Below are 24941 nucleotides of genomic sequence, written 5' to 3'. Positions count from 1 at the left end.
AATTGGTGAGAGTGGACATCTTGTCTTGTTCCTGACCTTAGTGGGAAAGCTCTGTTTTTCCACCATTGAGTATTGTCTTGGCTGTGGGTTTTTCATAAGGCCTTTATTATACTGAGATGTGTTCCTTATTGACCTACTTTGCAGAGGATTTTTATCATGAATGGATGTTGTATTTTGTCAAATGTTTTTTTCTGTATCTATTGAAATGATCATATGTTTTTTATCCTTTCTCTTATTAGTGTGACATATCATGTTAACTGTTTCATGAATATTGAACCACCCTGCATCATGGGAATAAATCCTACTTGACTGTGGTGTATTTTTAACATGTATCATTGGATTTGGTTTGATAGTATTTTGTTGAGGATTTTTGCATCTATATTCATGAGAGAAAATTGCCCTATAGTTCTCTCCCCCACCCCTCTCTTTTTGGTGGTATCTTTATCTGGTTTTGGTACCGGGGTGATACTGGCCTCACAAATGAATTTGAAAGTTTGCCTTCCACTTTTACTTTCTGGAATTTTAAATCTTTCCTTATTTTATTTAAATCTTTCCTTATTTTATTTTATTTTATTTATTTTATTTTTAAGTTATCTCTAAACCCAATGTGGAACTCAACCCCAAGATCCAGAGCTGCATGCTCTACCAACTGAGCTAGGCAAGCATCCCTGGAATTTTAAATTTTAAAACACGACTAATGGTTGTGGTTAAAGCCAGAGATTTAAGAGCTGGAAAAAGCATTGTTCCTACCCTTACAAGAAGAAGAAAAAAGTGAATAAGCTTAAAATTAACAACTTTTATAGTACCTATCAGAGAACTAATACTGCAGGCAAATAACTAACTTAAAAAGACTTTAAAAGGCTTGCAGGAAGAAACAGGATTCAAGCATTTGCTTACCTGAGACAGATGCTGCCAAAACCCATACAAGCAGGTAAGAAGATTAAACCAGAAATGTTTAAAGAATTGCTAAAGGCCAAAGGTGGGCTAGCATGAGAGTGTGAAGTCCCAGGGGGCTGCAGACATAGGATGGTTCACACCCTCTTGCAGGTTTTTCCTCTGGGAACACCAGGTGCTCATAGGGAAGATCAGGGAAAATCCTAAAAAAAATGTCCTGTAAGGTGCTAGTTGGGGAAGGAGAACAGCAGCCATTGTCCACTGCCCAAATGTCACCTTGATATATCTCCTTTATCTCTTTTACCCAACAAAGCATTAATCTGCAGCAGACAGAGGATCAAAACTATACCCTGAGAGTATTGGTAGAAATTAACTCTAGCTAGAAGGAGAGAATGGGGGTGGAGAGATAGGGGGAGAAGTTTCTCCATTGGGGGAGGGGTGAGAATACTTGCTAGGGCCAGCACTATAGCTGGAGAAGGGGTAGGAAACCTGAGACCCTGGTTTCTAGTGTCCGTCTAAGATTGAGGCTTCATGAGAACAAAAGACGTCAACCCTCTGCCATCTACTACCACCATGCTAGCAAGAGCTGCTGTGTGATACAGCTGAGAGAGCTACAAGGTACAGACCTTCTCTGGGCATCAACCTAAATGAACACACCAAACTCTCACATCAAAGGCCTAGCAAAAAGGAAAGTCTTGCTCCTCTCTGAGTGTAAGAAACATTGTTTTAATATCTATTTTCGCATACAATATGTTCACCTTTCAACAACAAAAGTATACAGCATACAAAAGGGCAAGAAAAATCATAGTCTGGAAAGATAAAGCAATCATCACAACCAGAATCAGACATATGTTGGATTTATCAGATAGGGAACTTAAAATTACTATGATCAATACATTAAAGATTCGAATGGGAAAAGTAAATAAAATGCATAATCAGATAATTTTAGTAAAGAAATTAAAAATGAATAGAAAATCAAATGAAATGTTAGAAATCAAAAACTCTATGAGATATTAAGAGTATCTTTGAGAGGATCATCAGTACACTTGACATAGTTAAGGAAAAAAAAATGAAGTTGACTATACATCAATAAAATGTACCCAAACAGAAACACAAGGAGAAAAAAAATTGGGGGGGGGGGGACCAGCACAAGGTATCAAAGAGCTATTGGACAATATCAGATAGTCTAACATACACATAATTTAGACTCTCAGGAGGAGAAAAAAGAGAGAATGGACAGAAAAAATATTCAAGAAATAATGGCTGAGAGTTTTCTAAATTAGTGACAAACACCAAACCTCAGATCCAAGGGGTTTAGAGAAACACAAGAAAAATTTAAAAACAAAAACAAAACAAATAAAATAACTAAACAAAAACACTAAGACATACGAAAGACAAAATCTTGACAGAAGCAGTGGAAAAGACACATTACCTATAGAGAAATAAGGATAAGAATTACAGAAGACTTTTTGTAAGAAACTGTAAAATAGAATGATATCTTCAATGCACTGAAAAGGGAAAAGACATTACTTCAGAATTCTACATTCAGAAGAAATGCCCTAAAGTAGAGAAACAGTAAAGACTTTGTCCAACAAACAAAAATGTAAGGACCTACCTATAAGCAGCAGACCCATCTTATAAGAAATATTGAAAGACATTCTTCAAGGTAGGGAAAAAAAGACATACCTCAGAATATTAGATCTGCACCAAAAAGCGAAGAGTATCACAAATAGAATACATGATGGGCTTAAATTCATTTTTATCTTATTTTAATTGCTCTAAAAAAAACCTGACCGTTTGAAGCAATAATACTAAAAATAAATTTTGTGTTTATAGCATATATAAAAGTAAAATTATGAGAGGGAGAGAAGAATTGGAAATATACTCCTAGAGGTTTTGTAAATATATGTATAATAAGATAGTATTATTTGAAGGTGGATTCAGATTTTTAAAAATTTTATGGTATACCCTAGGGCAACCATTAAAAAAGTTTTTAAAGATTGAATTAAACCCAGAGAAGACAGAAAAGGCAAAAAGAAATAAATAACAAGTGAAAAAATAAAAAACAGCTACTAAGATGGCATATTTTAATCCAATCATTTCATTAATCATCTTTAATGTGAACACTCTAAACATAAAGTTAAAAAGACAGAAATTATCAGAACGGACTTTAAAAAAACCCACCTGGATTCAAGTTTATGCAGTCTATGAAAGACTCACTTTAAATAAAAAGGCATATTTAGGTTAAAAATAGAAGAATGGAGAAAGATACATCATCCAAACACTAACAATGTATTTATATTAATTTTAGACAAAGTAGGCTCACAACAAGGAATATTAACAGAGATAAAGATGATATATTGCATTATGAAAAAGAAGTCAATTCTTGAAGAAAATATAACAATCTTAAATGTGTATGCACCCAACAACAAGCTTCAAAATACATGAGGCAAAATGGGCAGACCTTAAGGAAGAAACAGACAAACTGACAATTTTAAATGGAGACTTTAACACCTCTCAAAAATTGACTGAAGTAGGTAGAAAATGAGTAGAAAGAAAGTCAGCAGGGCGATACCATCAACCAACTTGTCCTATTTGACATTTATAGAACACTGAGCCCAACAGTAGCAAAATGCAAATTCTTCTCAAGTGCACAGAGAATATTATTAACCATAAAAAACGTCACAATCTAAAAGAATGAAAATATATGAAGTATATACTCAAACCATATGGAATTAATAATAATAGATAATAACATCAATAATATATGATATAGGCATCAAAGATACCATGTATCGTAATGATATAATAAACATATATCAATATAACATTGATAAAAAGATATCAAGTAAATACCCAAATATTTGGAAATTAAGCAACACATGTCTAAATAATGCATGGATTAAAGATAAAGGACTTCAGGGAAATTGAAAGTATTTTGAACTGAAAAAGAATAAAAATATAGTATATCAAAAATTTGTAGGATGCAGTTAAAGCATCTTTAAATGGAAATTTATATTTAAATGCTTATAATAGAAAAGAGCAGTAGAAAGATCTGAATTCAGTAGCCTATTCTCCCACGTTAAGACATTAAAGAGGATCAAACTGAGTCTAAGGCAAGCAAACAGAAAAAGGGAATATGGAAGTAATATAGATCAGAAATGAATGAAATGGAAAACAGAAAACCAAAAGCAGATTCTTTGATGAAATGTTAAAATTAGTAAGCTTCTGGTCCAGCTGCCCAAGAAAAAGAGAAAGACACAATTTACCAGTAATTGACCGATCTCATAGACATTAAAGAATAACAAGGGAATACTACAAATAAGTCCATGTTCATAAATTCATCAGCTTAGATAAGATGGACCAATTCCTTGTAAGGCCCGAACCATTAAGACTCTCAAGAATGCTTAACCTGAGTTGGCCTATTTCTATTAAAGAAATTGAATCTGTAGTTTGACAATTCCAAAAAGAAAACCCAAATGATTTCACTAGTGAATTCTACAAAAATGTAAGAAATAAATAATGTCAATTATACACAATATCTTCCAGAATACAAAAGAGAAGGTAGTATTTCCCAGCTCATTTTAGGAAATCCGCATTACCCTAAGACCCAAACCAAACTGTATATTGCAAGAAAAGAAAATCATAAAGCAAGATAGATCACAAATATGAAGTCAAAAATTCTCAACAAAATATTAGCAAACTGACTAGCAATATGTAAAAAGGATAATACATGACCAATTGAGATTTATCCCAGATCCTAGGAATACAAGAATTATAAGAATACAAGGCTGGTTCAAATTCAAAAATCAATCAACATAATTTCCATGTCAACAGCTGTATCTATCTACCTATCTATTTATTACCTATCATCTATAGGTAATAAATAGAAATAAAACCAAAATTTAACATTCATTCATGATGAAACTCTCAGAAAATTAAGAACAGAAAGGGACTTCCTTAACCTTATATAGGGAATCTATGAAAACTCTTCAGCTAACACTATACTTAAGGATAAGATACTGAATGCTTTTTCCCCCGGTTTAGGAATAAGTCAAGAAGTCCATTCTCACTATACCTATTGAACATCATACTGGAACTCATAGCCAGTGAAATAAGCTAAGAAAAATAAATAAAAGGCATACAGATTTGAAAGGAAAAAGATAAGACTGCCTTTATTTGAAGATGATACAGTTGTCAATTCCAAAGATCTACAAAAACACTTCTGAAACTAGAAAGTTGTAAAAGATCAACAGGCAAAAGCCAATCATATTCCTACCTTCTGACAATGAAGAGTTGGAATGTGGTATTAAGAAAAAATACCGGGAGGCCTGGGTGGCTCAGTTGGTTGGGCAGCTGCCTTCGGCTCAGGTCATGATCCCAGTGTCCTGGGATAGAGCCCCACATCAGGCTCCTTGCTTGACAGGGAGCCTGCTTCTCCCTCTTTCTCTGCCTGCCATTCTGTCTGCCTGTGCTCGCTCTCTCTCCCTCTCTCTCTGACAAATAAATAAAATCTTAAAAAAAAAAAAAAAGAAAAAATACCATTTATAATTATACCCAAAAGTTAAGTACTTAAGTATAAACTTAACGAAAGATGTGGGAAAGCTGCTGTAATTATACTGATGAAATATATTAAAGCAAACATATTGAGAAATATACTGTGTTCTGGGTTTGAAAGCATCAATATTAAGATGTCATTTCTCCCCAAGCTGATCTTACAGCTTCCATACAAATTCAATCAAAACCCCAGTAAGCTTTTTATAGATGATAAGCCAATTCTACAATTTATATGGAAAGGCAAAGGACTTAGAATAGCCAAAACAATTTTTTTTAAGATTTTATTTATTTATTTAACAGAGAGACACAGAGAAAGAGGGAACATAAACAGAGAGAGAGGGAGAAGCAGGCTTCCCGCTGAAGAGAGAGCCTGATGCAGGGCTCGATCCCAGAACCCTGGGATCACAACCAAGCCAAAAGCAGACGCTTAACAACTGAGTCACCCAGGTGCCCCTAGACAAAACAATTCTGAAAAAAAAAAAAAAAAAAAAAAAGGAAAAAGTTGGAGGACTCACACTATAGGATTTTAAGACTTAACTACAAAGCTATAATAATCAAGACAGTGTTGTTTTGGCTAATGGAAACATGCACAGAACAATGGAACAGAATAGAGAATTCATTCATGGACCCATAGAAATACAACCATCTGAGTTTGCACAAAGCTGTCAGGACAATACAAAGGACATAGGTGAGTGTTTCCAACAACTGATGCTGAAACAACTGGACATACATGTAAAAACAAAACAAACAAACAAACAAAAACCCTCTACATATATTTCACATCTTGAAGAATATTTAACTAAAGACAGATCATAAACCGGAAAGTAAAATGTAAAACTATAAATGTCTAGAAGAAATCAGCAGAATGTTGGAATGACCTGGAGTTTGGTAAAGAGTTTTTAGATACAATGCTAAAAGCACACTCTACAAAAGAAAAAATGGATGAATTGGCTTTATTAAAATTGAAATCTTTGCTCTGCCAAAGATATACCTAAGAAAATGAAAATATAACACAGTCTGGGAAAAAAATATTTATAATCACATATCTAACAAAAACGTGTATCCAGAATTGATAACATCTTAAAACAATAAGAAAAGAAACAACCCATTTTTTAGATGGGCAAAAATTTGAATACATATTTCACCAAAGAAGATATTAATGCAAATGAGCATATAAAAGATGCTCAGCATCATTTGCTACCAAGAAAGTGTAAATGAAAACCATGTTGTAATAGCGCTGCGTACTTATTAGAATTGCTAAAGTAAAAAAAACAAAACCTGGTCAGTACCAACTTCTGGTAAGGGGCTGAACAACAGGACCTCTCATTCTTTGCAGTTGAGAATGGGAAATAGTACAACCATGTTGGAAGACAGTTTGATTATTTCTCATAAAGTTAAGTATATATTTACACCATGACCAGAAATCCCACTCCTACACATTTCAACTCCAGATGAGTTGAAACACACCGGAATGTTTATCACAACTTTATTCCTAACTGGAAACAACCAAGATGTACTTTCAGGGGATAATGGGTAAATTAATTTGATATTCATACAATGGGTCATCACTCAACAATGAAAAATGAGTGAGCCACTGATTCATGCATAGTAACATGTATGAATCTTAAATGCATTCTGTAAATGAAAGAAATCACACCCCAAATCATCTGGTATGATCGCACCTTTAGAAAATTTTGGAAGAGGCACATCTGTGAGGATAGAAAGCAGGTCAGTGGTTGCCAAGGCTGGGGGATGGGCAAAGGTTTTCTATAAAGGGGCCACACCAGGTAATTTTTAGGGCAGTGAAATGCTCTATATGGTACTGGGGTGGTAGATACATGAATCTATACATTTGTCAAATCCCATAAAACTGTGCACTACAAAGACTGAATTTTACTGCATGCACATTGAAAAAAAAAAAAAAAATCAACCAAGATGTCAGGGAGCTCCCCAGCAGGAAATACAGGAAAAAACTATTCACTGAGTAGCAACTTTTAAAGAATGTCGAAGAGTAGAAAAAACAACCACCAATAAATGGGGTATCATGACTTCAAAAAAGTTGGTGTATAACTTTTTCAGTCTTGTCCACTGTGAGGAATGCTGAGTTGATGTAAACTCCCAAAGAGCAAGGCCTGTGTTTGTCTCCCCCTGTAGGCCTAAGGATTACAGTACAGTGTTTCTCAAATGAAGAATACATGGACACCCCCCCCCCCCACCTTTAAAAAGAAAACCTTCTCATAGGTTGTCATCACATAATGTTGACATCTTTTATCATCTTGTTTTAAGACTACGTATAAACATACAAATATATAACTCTATGCTTATAATTCTTATGCAGATGTCAAACCAGAAGAGCAAACTGGAACTCCAATGAACCTCAATCTAGTAACATTAAACTGGTGAAACCTAATCACTGCTCACAATGTGGTTGGGTCTTCTGACATTCTCAGACTGGACTACTGTTGAGTCTCATCAATGTTCCTGTTGGTATTTTCTCTTCAATTACACAAATCTCATTTTTTATAGCAGACCTTCATGTCATATAAGATGGCCTGAAGAGATTGGGACTCGCTTCCCATGTTAACACCATCATAATTACTACTAGACCCTGTTAGGTTTATTCTGTTCCTAGCTGTACCTTGTCTTGTGGTAAATGAGATTCCATGCAAGCTAAGCTTGGTCCTTGTCGGAGAAGGAGCCGAAGTATGAAGATACCACAGTGATGCAGATGGACATAATCTGTCTATGTTTGAGAAGAAAAGACTGTTGGCGATTATGAGGGAAGGCTCAGCTATCTTTGTCTCGAGACTTTGCTTTAGAAAATTCTGGCAGGTGGAAGAGGCAAACACTGCCTTCAGGTGGGATTTCAGAATCTTGCACCACTACACTGATCTGTTTTGAACTATTCGGAATTGCCTAAGGTTACAATAATGCTTTCTACCATGCTTTCAAGACTGAAAAAAAAAAATCACTTACAGATGACGATAACTCAATAACAGAAAGTGTCAATTTAAAAAGAAATCTATAAAGAAATTGTTTGACACCTGGTTCTGTCGATTACCTGTGCTTTGAAGAAATTTGTGTCATAACAATAGATAGTCAAGTGTGTACTAGAGTAATTTTTGATATATTTCATAGGAATAAAAAAACATGCCTTTGCATTTTTACACCGGTGTCGCCAGCTTTTGCTTAAGTATGTAAGATGGCAAGTTGGGGGCTGGACTAGGGCTGCATCGGAGGGGGACAATGATTGGCATATTTTCTGGTAGTGCTCAGTGTGAATCCTGGTTGGACAGCTCACTAGATAAGACAGACAAAGATTTCCCTGCTCCCTCCACTCCCTGCACGTGCCTCCAACACCGTCCTCGGGAAAGAGCTGCACGGAAATGGGTGCGCGTGTAGGTGATGGCGCCAAGTCCTGGCAGCCACACTTACCAGCTATGTTGTCCTTGGGCAATCACCAGCCTGTGCTTTCATCACCTCATGAGTAAAGTGACAGTAACAGGGATGAGGATCAAATGAGGAGTTGTAGGTAATGTCCAGAGAGAAAAGCTTGATACCAGGACGTACTCTACACATGTCGACTATTATTACTGTCACTCCTAACACATTGGGTTGGGATCACCCATTTCCTCCTTTTGCTTTAAACTCAATGGTTCCAGGAGTCCCTAGAGGACTGGGACCACACCTTCTCCCTCTCTGTACCCACAGCTCTGACCACACAACACTCTGTCAGGGTGTTTGAACTGAAGAGCGTGAATCAAATCGGAGAATCGGAAAATTATTCATGCGAGAGCAAAAACATGACAACCAAGCCAAGGGGCAAAAAGGAGTAACTTTCACTTTGGAGTGGAGGATAGTGATACCTGTGTGCCACTTCAGGGTCAACCTCTGTAACCCAGCATATTTTCATCTCAATGCATTTAACAAATTATTCCTCGCAATGCCTTTGGGTGGGCTACTGACAGTGATTCTGTACCTACAGTTTGTTTTATCTGCTGCAAAATAGACCTGATTGCTAATAAGGGAACCAGTTTTTAAAAAGCCTTATCATAAGGTGCTAGAAATGTTTTGGTCTGAATGTTGGATATATATTACATTTCTGTAATCTTTCAATTTGAAATATATATAAATATATATATATATTTATTTATTTATATATATATATATATATATATATAAACTTTAAAACAAATTTTTTAAAAAGTTCTTTGGCCATTGATAGCAATTCCATGTGATGTATATTTACAAGATCACCACTGCCACCCCAAGTGTGCCTTTCGTTGTACTTCCCAACTACTGCTCCCAAAGGCAACCTGTGTATACACAATATATAATCACAGGACATCTCCTGTTACTCACTTTGAATAGGCAAGCCCTCAAGGCTTCAAAACACTGAAGCTTTTTGTTACAGGAGCACCCAAGATTAATGTTCATATAATCTATCCACCAGAGGGAGCCAACACGACCAGAATAATAACATACTGACCTTCGCAAATCACAAACCAAGTTTTTCAGACAAGGACTGCAGAGTTTGGACAAAGCAAGTATCAATTTCTTAGTGCCTAGGAAAGCATGTGCAATTTTACTGAAGTCAGATTTCATTCATGGCTTTATTTTTCTCTTGAAAAGTAGACATTTAATAAGAAGAAGCAATTGACTTTAGAGGCATTGATGCTAATAAATGCCTACTAAGGATAAGGATAGCTCACCTTTGGGGCGCCTGGGTGGCTCAGTCATTAAGCATCTGCCTTCAGCTCAGATCATGACCCCAGCGTCCTGGGATCGAGCCCCGCACCAGGCTCCCTGCTCAGCGGGAAGCCTGCTTCTCCCTCACCCACCCGCCTGCTTATGTTCCCTCTCTTGCTGTCTCTGTCAAATAAATAAATAAAATCTTAAAAAAAAAAAAAAAAGGACAGCTCACCTTTGAAAAACACTTTACAGATTATTAAGAATTTTCAGAAATGAGAAATGAGTTTTGGCAATTGTTCTTCTTAACACAGGAATTTAATTTATAAATATAATTTGCACCTGTTGGAGATGAAAAAGCAGTTTCCATTGCATTGATGCAGGGCTATCATCAGCATGTATGCAAATTAGATCTGTGAGGTCTGGGGCATGGTTTTTTCAGCAGGGCAGGGGATAGATTCCAGGCCCCACACACCCTACCAGACAGCTCTGTACTGGAACAAGTGCGCAAGCACACTCGCAGTCCCAGAGTCTAGGCAGTGGTGGCCCCAGGGAACGCTTTGATAAGGCCTGCTCTTTCATAAAGATGATATTTTCTTAATCTCATGTCAAATGCAGTTCCAAGAGAAGTGGGCAACTGCTCCCTTCCAGTCAGAATGCTGACCTTGAGTTCTTCCTCTAGAGAAATTCTGGTGCACTAACTGAGCTATGGAAGCGAACATTTTCCATCCTGTTCTTTGCCTCCAATCTACCCTGCCAGCAAGGTCTTGCTCATATTTCCCAAATTGCCTTTTTAAAAAATAATTTCCATTTCTTCTTCTTCTTCTTCTTCTTTTTTAAGATTTTATTTATTTGACATAGACACAGTAGAGAGACAGAACACAAGCAGGGGGAATGGAGAGGTAGAAGTAAGTTCCCCATCAAGTAGGGAGCCCGATGTGGAGCTCGATCCCAGGATCCCGGGATCATGACCTGAACCAAAAGGCAGACGCTTAATGACTGAGCTACCCAGGCGCCCCAATAATTTCCATTTCCTGATCACTCTTCATCAGCTTATTTTTGTAAAGGAATCTTTCTCATTGGGTGGAAATGTTTGTAGGAGGAAACTGAAACCAGGCATTCACTTAAACATCTTATATGCGATCATTTCTCAGTCCTTCCCTTATTCGATCTGACAACAGCTCTTAACTCTGTTGGCCACTCTGTTCTGAAAGAACAGTGTCTCCATTTGGTTTCCAGGAAACGGCTCTTCGGATTCTCCTTCCATGCTGGCTGCTCCTTCTCAGCCCTTGCTCTGATTCCTCCTCAGATTCCTGATTTCTTAGGGTGGACATACACAAACCATTCTCTCCTCTCCTCTGTCCACACCACTGCCTAAGTGATCTCACCTGGCCTATGGCTTTACATACCATCGATCACAAATATCTCCCAAGTCTCAAGTCCCTATCACCCCCAACCTCTGCCCTGAGGTTGCCTACTCAACATCTCTGTTTGGATGTTTAAAGGCATTGAATGGATATGCCCCAAAGAAAACTCTTAAATTTTCTTCCCCCACCATGTGCTCCTCTCGCAGTTTTTCCTTCCCAAGCAAATAATATCTCCTTTTTTGTTGGCTTATGCCAAAAATCGTGGAGTGATCCTTAGGTCATCTCCTTCTCTCACTCCCCATTTCAGCAAATGCTATTGGTTCCTAGTGGGAAATACGCCCAGAACTGGACGACTTCATCACCATGTCCACCGCTATCGCTCAGGTCTAAATCAGCACCACCTCTTGGCCTGGATTATAGCACTGGCTTCTAATTCACTTCCCTGGTTCTCCCCTTCCTCCCCTCCCCACTCTCTCCAACCAGAGTCAACATTCTTTACCACAATCAGAGTGATTCTAAGTGAACCTAAGAGAGATCATGTCTGCTTTAGGGCATAATAAGTCCACCTCACAGAGTGGAACCCAAGAATCTTGAGGACTCTACATGGTCAATGAACCTTGCGTCATTGATTTCAAAGCTCTACATGGACAGCCCCGTGCTGTATTTCTGGATATTGCTCAAGCCTCACTGTCCTTTGTGTACTTTCTCTGAACATGTCAAACCTGCTCCCACCTCCAGGACTCTGTACTTGCTGGTCTGTCTCTCAAGGATGCTCTTCCTTCAGATTTCCTTACACTTGTTTCCTCAAGTCCTTTAGTGTCTGCTTAACAGACACTAAATGTCATCTTAACAGATAGGTCTTCCCTGACACACTATACTAAATAACACCCCACTCCTAACTCTCCATCTCCTGTACCCTGTATTATTTTCTTTCCTAGAGCTTCCTAACACCTCTCTCTGTTGTACGGATTTGTCTTTGGGTATACATGTTTGTACATACACACAGCATATACATTTGTATGTGTCTATGTGTGTGTGTGTTTGATCACTGTCTCCCCACCAAGAATGTAAGCTCTATGATAGAAAGCATTTTGTTTCATTCATTGGTGTATCTCCCAGTGCCTAGGAAAATGCTAGCACATGAAAGGTGTTCCATAAATATTTGTTGAATGAATGTTGAATGCATCTAGGCAGTTTATATACTGACTAAAAGTTACATACAATATATAAAATAAAATGTGTTAAAATTTGCCTTAAATTTTCCCATGTTGCCCAAGCAGGATTGGGTTTCTTGAAAGGCATTTAAAGAGATACAGTATTTACCCCTGAAGCACAATGAAGCCACATAAGGTTTGATGAATATTGGAGTGAAATCTGCCATTTTTATTCTCCCTGAGTGAAGTCAACATTGTTTCTATTTATCACCCGATGGCCCAAACTAATTATTTATATAAAAATTCCTTGATGTGAACTGTTAGCATATTCAAATATATTTGAAATTGAATATCTGATCTAAATGACATATTGTTTAAATATACTTGTGAAAACCAAAGATAAATTCATTTAAAACAGAGCATAATTACTAATGGTGTACTATACAGTTGCTAACTGAACATAAATAAAAATAATAAACAAAATAAAACAGGGAATAATTAAGGAACAGTTTCTACTTAAAAAAAAAAAAAAAGGCACACTAATAGCTAACCGGGTTTATAGCAGCCTAAAGAAGAATACAAATCTAAAATCTCCTAATGTTTCCTTTCTCACATGTTTTAGTGTTTGATCTTTACCTTTGAAATGAACAAGTAGAGGTAAAAAATGCAATATGAATCAGATAGGATATTTTAATACTGATGTAATTTGGATGCCATGCACCAGGGTGGTTGGAGCGTGGGGTTTAGACCTGTACTGCCTGGGTATGAATCCCAGCTCTGCTACTTTCTGACTGAGGGTCTTGGGCGAACAATCTTGTTCATGTTTCTGCTTCTTTGTAAGGTTGTTGTGAGGAATAATGCGATGGTTACTGGTAAAACATTTAGACTATCACTGAGTGTAATCACTCAATAAATACTAGCTATTATTATCAGCTATATATAATGAAAATAAAGCTCTGCCATCACATCCCTCTTTGTAGCTAATGGGCTGAATTAATCCAATTTGCACTAATTTGTCAAAAATATCCAAATAGTCTCATGTGAAATTACTAGTAAAGAAAAAGAACCTTTTATACAGCAGAAGAATGCTTAGCACCTTCTTTAAAGATGCCACTTTCTCTCCAGGAATCTGATTACATACACTTCAGATGGCATAATTGGTACTCAGGACCCTTAGAGCTGTTCCCCGGGTTATTGCTTTTAAAAAGCTCTGAGAAAGCCAATAGTAAATACCAGCTTCCAATGTGTTTCATTATTGATATTGATATTTTGAGATCATGACAAAGGCAGTGAGAATCCTGATTAGTTTATGAATTCTCTTTATCTTATGCTTTCTTTTTTTGTTGTTGTTAGTTAATTATTTATTTATTAAACAGGCAGAGATCTCAAGTAGGCAGAGAGGCAGGCGGGGGCAGGGGAGGGGAAGCAGGCTCCCCGCTGAGCAGAGAGCCCTATGCAGGGCTGGATCCCAGGACCCTGAGATCATGACCTGAGCTGAAGGCAGAGACTTAACCCAGTGAGCCACAGGTGCCCCCATCTTATGCTTTCCTAACTCTGTTACCCCAACACCCACTGATGTGCATAGACGCATGCATTTGTATCTCACACTCCCCACTTAAAAAGTGAGAGAAGATGATTTGTTATATATCCATATTCACTTTAGTGTTTACCTTTTGAATCCTGTTTTAGGTAGACTGTATTATAATAAAGAGTTGTGTCCTTCACTTTTCTAGCCTTAGTAATTCTATGAGATGTGGTACATAAGGATACAAAGTTTATTCTAGTCTTATTAATTCTATGGTAGATTGTAGACTAGTCATATGTTGAATTTGAAATTGTAAAGTATGATTTGGGGCATGTAACCCAATTCTCTCATTCACATTATAGAGAAACAGACAAACCATGGATAATTTTTTTCCTAATTGAGTTTTCTTAATCTTTTTCTTTAAATTGAGGTAAAATCCATATAATAAGCAATTAACCATTATAAATCATACAACTCAGTAGCGTTTAGTATATTCCCAATGTAGTTCAATCACCACCTCTCCCTAGTTTCAAATTTTTCATCTTCCTAGAAAAATACCCCACACTCATTAAATAATCTACATCCTCTCCTTCTCCCATCCTGTTTTCTGCTTCTATGGACTTTCTTATTCTAGATATATCATATAAAAGGGATCATGCAATATGTTACTCTTTGTGTCTAGCTTCTTTTACTTAACATGTTTTCAAGATTCATTTAAGTTGTAGCACGTATCAGCACTGTGGTCCTGCTTTTTGATTGACAATATCTCATCATATTTGTATATCACAATATGTTTATTCATTCATCCCGATGGACATTCAGGCTGTTTCCACCTTTTGGCTTCTATGAATAATGCTACTATAAACATTCATATACAACTTTCTATATGGACATATATTTCCATTATTTTTGGATATATATCCTAGGAGTGGAATCTCTGGTCATATGATAACTCTATGTTTAATATTTTGAGGACCTACCAAAATGCCTTCTACAGTGGCTGCATCATTGTGCATCCCCTCCAACAATGGATCAAGGTCTTATTTCTCCATATCATTGCCTTAATGTTCCATTTTTGTTTTTTTTTTTTTAAAGATTTTATTTATTTATTTATTTATTTGAGAGAGAGAGAGAGAAAGAGAGAATGAGAGGAGAGGTCAGCGAGAGAAGCAGACTCCCTGCTGAGCAGGGAGCCTGATGTGGGGCTCGATTCCAGAACTCCAGGATCATGACCTGGAGCTGAGCCACCCAGGTGCCCCAATTTTTTTTTTATTGTTTTTATGAATGTTATCCTAGTAGGTGAGTTGGTATCTCGTTGTGGTTTTGATTTGCATTTTCTTAATGACCAATAATATTTAATATACTTTCATGAGTTTATTTGCCATTCGTATATCTTCTTTGAGGACATATCTTTTCATGTTCTTCGCCCTTTTAAAAAATTACGTTGTCCTTTTGTTGTTGAATGGTAAGAGTTCTTATATATTCTGGAAGTTGAAGTCTTCTCAAGTATGGGATTTGCAAATATTTTATCCCATTCTTTTTTTTTTATTTTATTTATTTGTCAGAGAGATAGAGAGAGAGAGGTAGGCAGAGGGAGAAGCAGGCTCCCCACTGAGCAGGGAGCCTGATGCAGGACTTGATCCCAGGACCCTGGGATCATTACCTAAGCCAAAGGTAGACACTTAACCAACTGAGCCACCCAGGCACCCTATTTTATCCCATTCTGTAGAATTTCCACATTCTTTCCACATCTTTCCACATTCTTGATAATATCCTTTGATATCTACACTTTTTAAATTTTTAGGATGTCCAGGTTATTTTTAATTTGCTTCTTATGTTTTTGGTGTTAAGTCTAGGAGTCCATTGACAGATCCATGTCCGTCCTCAAATTCATATGGAACTTCGAGGGACCCCAATTAGTCAAACATTATTTAAAAACAAAGTTGGAGTACTCCTACTTCCTGATTTCAAAAACTTACCACAAAGTTATCATGATCAAAGCAGTGTGGTACTGACGTAAGGACAGACATATAAACCAATGGAATAGAACAGAGATTCCAACACTAAACCCAAATGTCTAAGACCAATTGATTTTTGACAAGGATGCCAAGACCATCCAAGGAGGGAAAAATGTTCTCTTCAACAAATGGTGTTGGGACAACGGAATATCCATATATGAAGAAGTGAAGCTGCACCCCTATCTTGCTCCACATACAAACATTATACTTGGGGCGCCTGGGTGGCTCAGTGGGTTAAGCCTCTGCCTTCGGCTTGGGTCATGATCCCAGGATCCTGGTATCAAGCCCCTCATTGGGCTCTCTGCTCAGCAGGGAGCCTGCCTCCCCCCTCTCTCTTCCTGCCTCTCTACCTACTTGTGATCTCTGTCTGTCAAATAAATAAATAAAACCTTAAAAAAAAAAAAAAACATTATACTCAAAATAGTTCAGTGACTTAAAATGGGGCTAAAACAATAAAACTATTAGGAGAAAACATAGCGGAAAATAGTCAATATGGATAATTTCAACCTACAGATAATTCTCTACTCCAGTTAAAAGTGAACATCTCCATCATAACTATCCCCCAAAGACTATGGAGATAGCAGCGATGCTGACTGAGTTATGTTTTATCTCTGTTCATTCCCCTGTCCGTTAGGATAAATACTTCATAATAAATGACCTTTTTAAGGTAATCGGAAAGGAGGCAAAGAATCAAGCACCTAGGCTAATTCTAGCAAAAAGTACAATTGGCCATGAGTAATAAAAATAAAACCCAAATGTGTCTTCTGGTTTCTAAATTCTTTTTTTTAAAGATTTTATTTATTTATTTGGGAGAGAGAGCATGAGCAGGGGAGCAGCAGAGAGGGAGAGGGAAAAGCAGGCTCCCTACTGAGCTGGTAGCTAGATAAGCTACTGATACCTACTGAGCTAGATATGCTAGACCTTCCCTCCTGCTTTCTCCTTGCTGGGTTAGTCTTGTATTGTGGCCTAATGGCTCTCCCAGCTTCTCCTCCTTTTAATCCCATATAAGTGTCCAGTTCTTAGAGGACTTAGACTAACACAATTGGCATTCAAAGCTCTCTTAGATACGGCGTTAACCTCTCTACTCTGCTTTACCTACTTCTTAGCTACATAATGTCTTCCGCTCTTGGTTCCTGTATGTGCCTACTACTTTGCCATCTCTGAGCCTTTTTCCATACCCTTCACTGAGAATGTGCTCACCACCTGGCCATTTTTGCCTATTGGATCCCACTTATCATTGATCGTGCATTTTCAATGTCAGTTTCTCTAAGTTTTTCAAGATCTGCTAGCCAGACATACTCTTTCCCTTCTCTAAACCTCTAGAGCTCTTGTCTTTGAGCTGTTTTATAAGCTTATTAACAGCAATAACCATCTGTTACTTTGAACCTCCAAAGTCCCCAGCTTATATAGAATAGGCACTCAATATTTATAGACTGTAATTAGAAAATTAGGGGTAATTCTATCCTAGTGAATTTAATTTTTAACATGCAGGATTTGTAACAGCTTACAACCATTTTGCTTGATAGAGCAACAATGAACTCAGGTGATTTAAAAAAAATCCTATGTATCAAAGCACTGAAGGCAGAACTTACTATGTAGTAACTTAATTTTGATATCTGCTTAAGATTCTTCATCAAACTTGGCTGATTTCCTTTTCCTCTGAAAAAGTGATGACATGAAATTCTAAAATACTCCTGGGTTTGTCTATGTATCTGAGTATGGGTGAGGAGACCAAGGAAAATAGTTGTAAAAGAATGCTTCCTCCTCTAACAACGGGCCCTTGGCCTAAGGGCTAGCAAGGCTACCGTGCCCGCCTCCAAAATAGAGAAGGGAGATCTGTCATTTTAATAAACTTTCATAGGGTCAGATATAGACACAGTAATAGGAGAGGGGACCCATGAGCTCACTACATAGCAAATTTTATTTCCTCGCATATGTCTGATCATTTGTGGTCATTATTGTGGCCGACATTTAACAAGTGCATGCTATTCACTTTTAATCCTTACAAAAGATTTATCATCATATAGGACAGGAAACTGAGGCTCTGTGACCAAGTCATGCTGCTAGATCACCGACCAAAATCCTTGACAAGTTTATTGCAGGGGTCCCCAAAATATGCTAAGCAAATACAATTTAATTTCTTCCTCCAACATCATTGCAGTGCTTTTTTGGGCAATGTTCCTGGGCAATTCAGCTCTGGCAGTCTGTCCTTGGACTGAAAGCAAGGTTTGGCCTTTTGCCAGGTACAGCAGTCATGCTAACTCAACAGCTTCAGGTAAAGGTTTATAACACTTTAACTTGGGTCTTTGACTATTTCCGGTTAGGACAGCAAGACTCAGGTAAGAACCTCTCAGGTGGAAAGCAGGAAGAAGGTGGCTTGTGCAAGGATCAGATACCACCTGCGTGAATGCTCATTTATTAATGATTCAACAAGGGTGATCACAAGGGAGATCAGCCGTTTTCCCTGCCCTCATTATTCTCACTAACAGGCCGGCAAGTAAACAAGATGGACGGGTCCAGCAAAGATGAGAAGGAGGACAGCACCTTCACCAACATTTCTCTCACAGATGACACAGGTAAGGAGGAACTTGATGAATTCTGAAACATGAAGTTTAGCAATTGTTCAGCTTTTAGCAAATACAACTTATTTTTACTGTAATGGTAAAACTACCCATTACAGAAAACTTGACAAACTACAGTTACAAAAACAAAACCCAAAGTTTTATTTAGGAGCTATTTTTCTTTTCCTTTTAAATTAAGTGATTATTTGGCAAGTTTCCATGGTTGTATCACATCTTCTTTTAAAACAAATCAACAAATAAAAACACAAAATGTTTATTTCCTTCACCGAAAAGTTGTTACTGAAACAACCCGTGATATTATTACCATATTTTGCTCAATTATAGTCCATTTCTTCTCTGTTTTGGAAAATAAATGTTATCATGTCTGAAAAACGAACTAGAATATGAATTATTCTGGAAAACGCCTTGCTTTTAAGCAAGGACAAAGTTTGGGGAACTCAACACGAGGGAAGCAAAAAGGGGAGGGTAGTGGTTCTAAAGTGCTGATGGAAGGGATAGGAATGGCTCATTCAACATCCCAGAGAAAACAGACAATGCTGAATTGCACAATTTTAACTGGAAACACTTCAGACCCATAAGCACCCACATCTTGGTATGTGTGTGTGTGTGCGTGTTGTTGGCATTGTTTTGTATCCAAGTTTCTTTAGCACCAACATTGCAAGAAGCCAGCAAGACAGCAGCCAAGCAATGGGGGTTAGTGATTTTGATTAACAGAGAGCAGAGCATGAATATTTAACATCAATTGCTCTTTCATACAGCCACACTTCTCCACTTTCCCCCTAAATGCTCAGATTCAAAAAGCCTCTTTCTAAAGTGCAGCCAGACAATTAGCACAAACCGCCAGCCAGCCAGCCAGCCAGCCAGCCAGAGCTTCCCCTCCTGGCACCGCATCAACATGCTGGGGGCTTTGGAAATCAAAGAGGAGCCTTTTCAGCCTTTATGAGGAGAGGAAAGGTACAAGGTACAGGGGCTGTTGAAGAAATGGGACACCGCTGGCCCGAACTTGCTCCCACCAGGGTGTTTGAGCCAATGACAGGCCTGCAGAAGGCAGTGAAGGAAACAAAGACCATGGGAAACCTGTTTCTTAGCTTCTAGATGGTACCATGAGTGAGGAGCCGCGGAGGCTGTGGGCGGGTGCGATTCCTCTAGAGAGCTTGCTCTCAAATCCTACCCCCCCCCCCACCCCCGCTCCAGGATTCTTTCTGGATGGTAGCGTGGGCTGGGGCTGGGAAACGACACTCGATGAAACCGCTCTCTCTCTCTCCTCCAACCCTTGGCACCGCCTCAGACCTACTTCTCAGGTCTCATCTTGGGCCTCTCCCACACTGGCAGTGCCACACAAAAGCGGACGAGGGCGGGGGTGGGGTTGAATTCAGGTGTCCCGTCCCCTGCTGACAGTGGTTTTGGGAGAGACTCCGTGGCCTGCTCACCGAGCCTGAGCCAGTGGGTGTGAACACTGAGTACGCTGGGGCTGGGTGAGCAGAACTCTCAGGCTGGTCGTGAGAGTGGTGGCGGCTGAGGCGTCTCCTTGCTCCCACCCGGGACCTCCTCCTCCTCCTTGGTTAGAGGAGGAAGAATGTTGGCCAGCAAAGGGCCATAAGGAATGGGATGGTCCAGCACGGTAGCCAGCAGTGGGCTGAGGGACTGGAACTAACTGATGCTGTTTCACTAATTCAAGATGGCAAATGGAAACTGTTCATCTACTTGTGACAGAAATGCACCGAAGCCCATGTTTTTTTTGGCTTTTGGAGATAACTTGGTCAATTTGATGTGATACTGTTAGTCCAATTTCTCACTTTTCTTTTAATATATAATATTTGTATTGCTACATGTCATATATAGGCACAGACACACACACACATCAAGAGTGGAGGTCCAGAAAGGTGAAGTGACCTGCCCAAAGTCCATACTGGCTAGCCACCTGTGGTATTTGGAGCTGTTAGGTAGTGGACGGTCTCATGCACAGTCTTTGAGCACACAGGCCTCAAGCACTCTCGAGCAGAGTCCCACCACGGCTGCGCTAGCCCCAGCCACTGTCTCCTTTTACCCCTCCCTGACACTTGATCCTGTTTCTTTTCTAATCAGAGGAAGGCAAGAGAAAGGAGAATATATTTGCTAACTCTGGGGAAAGGTTTGTTTGGGGAGAGCACTGAAGGCATTAAACTTTGGATTTATTTAGGCAATCCTACTTCCCAAGTTAGTGTAAAGCTAAGAAAACTAGCAGTGGCAGCAATTATTCAAGTCAGAAACCAGTTATATCCATAAATTCATTTGTAGGTGAGCTGTATGGATTTCAGACCAAATGTCTCCACAGAAGCACAGTTTTAAATGATATGACTCTAAACCAGCTCATATTGTCTAACCCCACAGTTCCCAAACTCTGTGCCAAGGTGCCTCAGGCACTGCAGCAAACCTAGGGGTCTCTATGGGGCATCTCAACCTCTTTCAGACATTGTGAGAACAGCTAGCTAGAGACTGTTCACAATGTCCGAGGAGATAGAGCTACATTTCTCTCAGTGACATCTCTTTCCTGCTGGGTTTCCTGTAGTTGCTATCATAAAAAGCAAGTTCTGTATAAAAATCGATGTAGATCCGTTAATGAGGGTACCAGTTGGAGAAGGTTGGAGAAGTTGTACAGTGCCCAACAGGGGCACACATCCCATAAGTCAGTCATTTTGTTTAAGAATGAAATAAAAAGAGAAGTTAAAATTTCTTTTAGGTGTAGTATTTTTTCAAATGGCTACTAAGTTTTAAGGACATAAATACTTAACATGTTTGGACCTAAATACTTAATACGTGCAATTGTTTAGTATTGCTCTTGGCCTTGGAGTACTGTGAAAAAACGACTTCGACTCAAGGACATTGTGAACCAAGGTAGTCTGGGAACCTCTGGACTAAGCTCTAGTAGCTGGGCTGGCCTCCCTTCTGGTCTGGAGACGCACAATGCAGAACAAAGACATTTGATCATGTTGATCTCTCTCCCTCCCTTCCTTCCTATGTTTCTGCTCCACTGGATTTGATGCTATCACACTTCCCGGGTTTTCCCTCAACCTCTCTCATCTTTCTCAGGCTCCTTTGGGAACCCCTTTCCTTGGGTGTTTCCCTAAGATCCTGCCCTTGGCCTACTTTTCTTCTCTCTCAAGACACCCTCTCTGGATGATCTCTTCCACGCCTCCTCGTTTCATCCTCACGCCTATGCTATGTACCAGTGACACCACAAAAGAGGCTGCAGATTCAAACGACGATAGGTCAGGCAGTGACTCATGTTATAGCATCATTTATGTCATTCAATTTCTTAAAGAAAAAAAAAGCTACTGAAATGTCAACTCTTTTTTCAGTTTATTTGGTTTTTCATTATGTATCTTTTTTTAGTTTTTTAATTTTAATGTGATAAGACTTTGCTTCTAGGAGTCTATTTTAGATGCCTCACATAAATGGAATCATACAGTATTTGTCCTTCTGTGACTGGCTTATTTCACTTGGTATAATGTCCACAAGGTTCATTCATGCTGTGGCACATTGCAGGATTTCTTTCCTTTTTAAGGCTGACTGATACTCCAATGCATATATACACATATTTTTTATTTATCCATTCATCTGCTGGTGCACATTTAGGCTGTTCCCACATCTTGACTATTGTGAATAATGCAGCAATGGACAGGAAAGTGCTAATATCTCTTCAAGATCCTGATTTCAATTGTTTTGGATAAATATCCAGAAGTATGATTGCTGGATCACACGATATTTTTCTTAACTTTTTTTTTTTTTTAAAGTAATCTCTATGTCCAATGAGGGGTCGGACTTAGGACCCCCGAGATCAAGAGATGCCTGCTTTACTGAGCCAGACAGGTGCCCCTATTTTTAACTTTTTTGAGGAAACGTCATACTGTTTTCCACAGCAGTTGTACAATTTTATATTTCCACCAAAAGAGTGAAAGGGTACCACTTTCTTCACATCCTCACCAACACTCGTCTTTTTGTTTTTTTTAAATAACAAAAAGACGAGTGTCTTTTTGGTTTTGATTTGCATTTCCCTGATGATTAGTGACTTTGAGCATCTTTTCACATGCCTCTTGGCCATTTGTATGTCTTCTTTGATGACATGTCTATTCAAGTCCTTTGTCCACTTTTAATTGGGTTATTAGTGTGTTTTGTTACTCAGTTGGGGGAATTCCTTATATATTTTGGAAGTTCATTCTTTATCAGATATGTAATTTGCAAATATCTTCTACCATTCTATAGGTTGCCTTTTTACTCTATTGATTGTTGACTATGCAGAAGCTTTTTAGTTTGATGTAGTCTCATTTGTCTGTTTTTGCTTTTGTTGTCTGTGCTTTTGGTGCCATATCCACAAAATTACTGCCACATCCAATATCATGAAGCTTTTCCCCTATATCTTCTTCGGAAGTTTTACAGTTTCTAGTCTTACCTTTAAGTCTTTAATCCATTTGGAGTTGATTTTTGTGTATGGTGTAATGTAAGGTTCTAATTTATCCTTTTGCACATGGAAGTTCAGTTTTCCCAACACCATTTGTTGAAAAGACTATCCTTTCTCCATTGCATATTGTTGGCACTCTCGTTAAAGATCAGGAGACCATATATACATGGCTTTATTTCTGGGCTCTCTATTCTGTTCCACTGGTTTTTATGTCTGTCTTTATGCCAGTGCCATACTGTTTTGTTGTTTTTGTTCTCCTGTTTTTATTTTATTTGTCAGAGAGAGAGAGAGAGCACAAACAGGGGGAGCAGCAGACAGAGGGAGAAGCAGGCTCTCCACTGAGCAAGGAGTCCTATGTGGGACTTGATCCTAGGACCCTGGAATTATGACCCGAGCTGAAGGCAGATGCTTCACTAACTAAGCCAGGTGTCGCCCATACTGTTTTAATTACTATAGCTTTGTAATACATTTTTATTACACTGAAATCAGGAAGTATGATGCTTTTAGCTTTGTTCTTTTAATTTTCCCCAAGATTGTTTTGGCTATTTGGGGTCTTCTGTGGTTTCATATGAATTGTAGAATTATTTTTTCTGTTTTTATTTTTTAAAATGTCCTTAGAATTTTGATACGGATTGCACCGAATCTGTAGATTGCTTTGGGTAGAATGGACATTTTAACTACTGCAGTTATAAAACACTGATGAAAGACATAAAGGATACAAACAAATGGAAAGCCATCATGCATCTTTTAAATATAGCAGATATCGTTCTAAAATTTGTTTCAGGGTGCCTGGGTGGCTCAGTCGGTTAAGTGCCTGCCTTTGACTCGGGTCTTGATCCCAGGGCCTGGGTTTGAGCTCCTCAATGGGCTCCCCGCTCAGTGGGGAGCCTGCTTCTCCCTCTACCCCTCCCACTGCTCATGATATCTCTCTCTCTCACAATCTCTCTCTCAAATAAAAAAGTAAAATCCTCTAAGAAAATAAGATTTGTTTCACGACAGTGTCATAACTTTCTTTCAAAGGCAAGCTTTGTCTGAATATCAAATATATAAGAATATTCTTCATTTCTTACCACCATTTTTCTTGAAACATGTAGTCTTCTTGGACTAGATTTCATATACTACTTTTGATTGAGATAAAGGAAGAAGAAAAGTTTACTTTGCTCTTAACTCTACTGTAAGAAAGGCAACAGAGCAATTATGCTGATAAAATGGTAACCAATGCTGAGCCTTAGGGCCAGGAGTCCAGCCAGGTGAAGACTCAGGCTCCATGGAGAGCTTGGGCCCTGCTCAGAACGCAGAGCCGACTCTCACTTCTAGCTGACTGTTGCCATGAAAGAAGAGAAAGGCAAATAAGCAGAATTTTCAAGAGATACCAGAAATAAAGATTTTTTTGTGTGTGTATGCAACTTCCTGATTTTCCCATGGTTTTTACCTAATTCTATTTTAGAAGTGCTATCACAGAGGTCCAAACAAAACGCTTCTGCAAGACAGATATGACTGCAGAAAAAACTATTTTCAGATTTCTGGTCTTGAAATCTTTACATCACCTGCCTTGATCTCTCTTGTAAGTTTCTGATTCATAATCCAACTGCTCGCTAGGCAGCTAGAAATGTCCCAGGTGTGTCAAAGGGACTCATCTTCCCTCCACCCCCACCGTACACCTGCTCACACTCCTGATTCACAATTTTAATGAACGGCCCCATCATCTGCCCAGTTC

At 38.5% G+C, this 24941-nt stretch overlaps 1 protein-coding gene and 1 long non-coding RNA gene across 3 annotated transcripts in view; one reads left to right on the top strand and one right to left on the bottom strand.

Moving 5' to 3' along the window:
* The window catches only part of LOC131827563 (uncharacterized), a 56295-nt gene that overhangs the window by 10546 nt on the left and 20808 nt on the right, over positions 1-24941 (bottom strand). Inside the window, exon 3 of one of the 2 annotated variants that reach the window (XR_009352053.1) lies at positions 18671-18802. The exons of the other annotated variant lie outside the window; for it this stretch is intronic. This is a non-coding gene — a long non-coding RNA (uncharacterized LOC131827563). Of the gene's footprint in view, positions 1-18670; positions 18803-24941 lie in introns of those variants that run through there. 2 annotated transcript variants of the gene reach the window in all.
* The window catches only part of SCOC (short coiled-coil protein), a 36015-nt gene continuing 29706 nt past the window's right edge, over positions 18633-24941 (top strand). The window contains exon 1 of the mRNA XM_059168372.1: positions 18633-18780. Coding sequence (XP_059024355.1) covers positions 18711-18780 — 70 coding nt within the window. The 5' untranslated portion in view covers positions 18633-18710. The remainder of the gene's footprint in view (positions 18781-24941) is intronic.

This window comes from Mustela lutreola, chromosome 1 (genome assembly GCF_030435805.1).
Source record: "Mustela lutreola isolate mMusLut2 chromosome 1, mMusLut2.pri, whole genome shotgun sequence".
Lineage (NCBI taxonomy): Eukaryota > Metazoa > Chordata > Mammalia > Carnivora > Mustelidae > Mustela > Mustela lutreola.
This window is presented reverse-complemented; position numbering and strand designations above follow the sequence as displayed.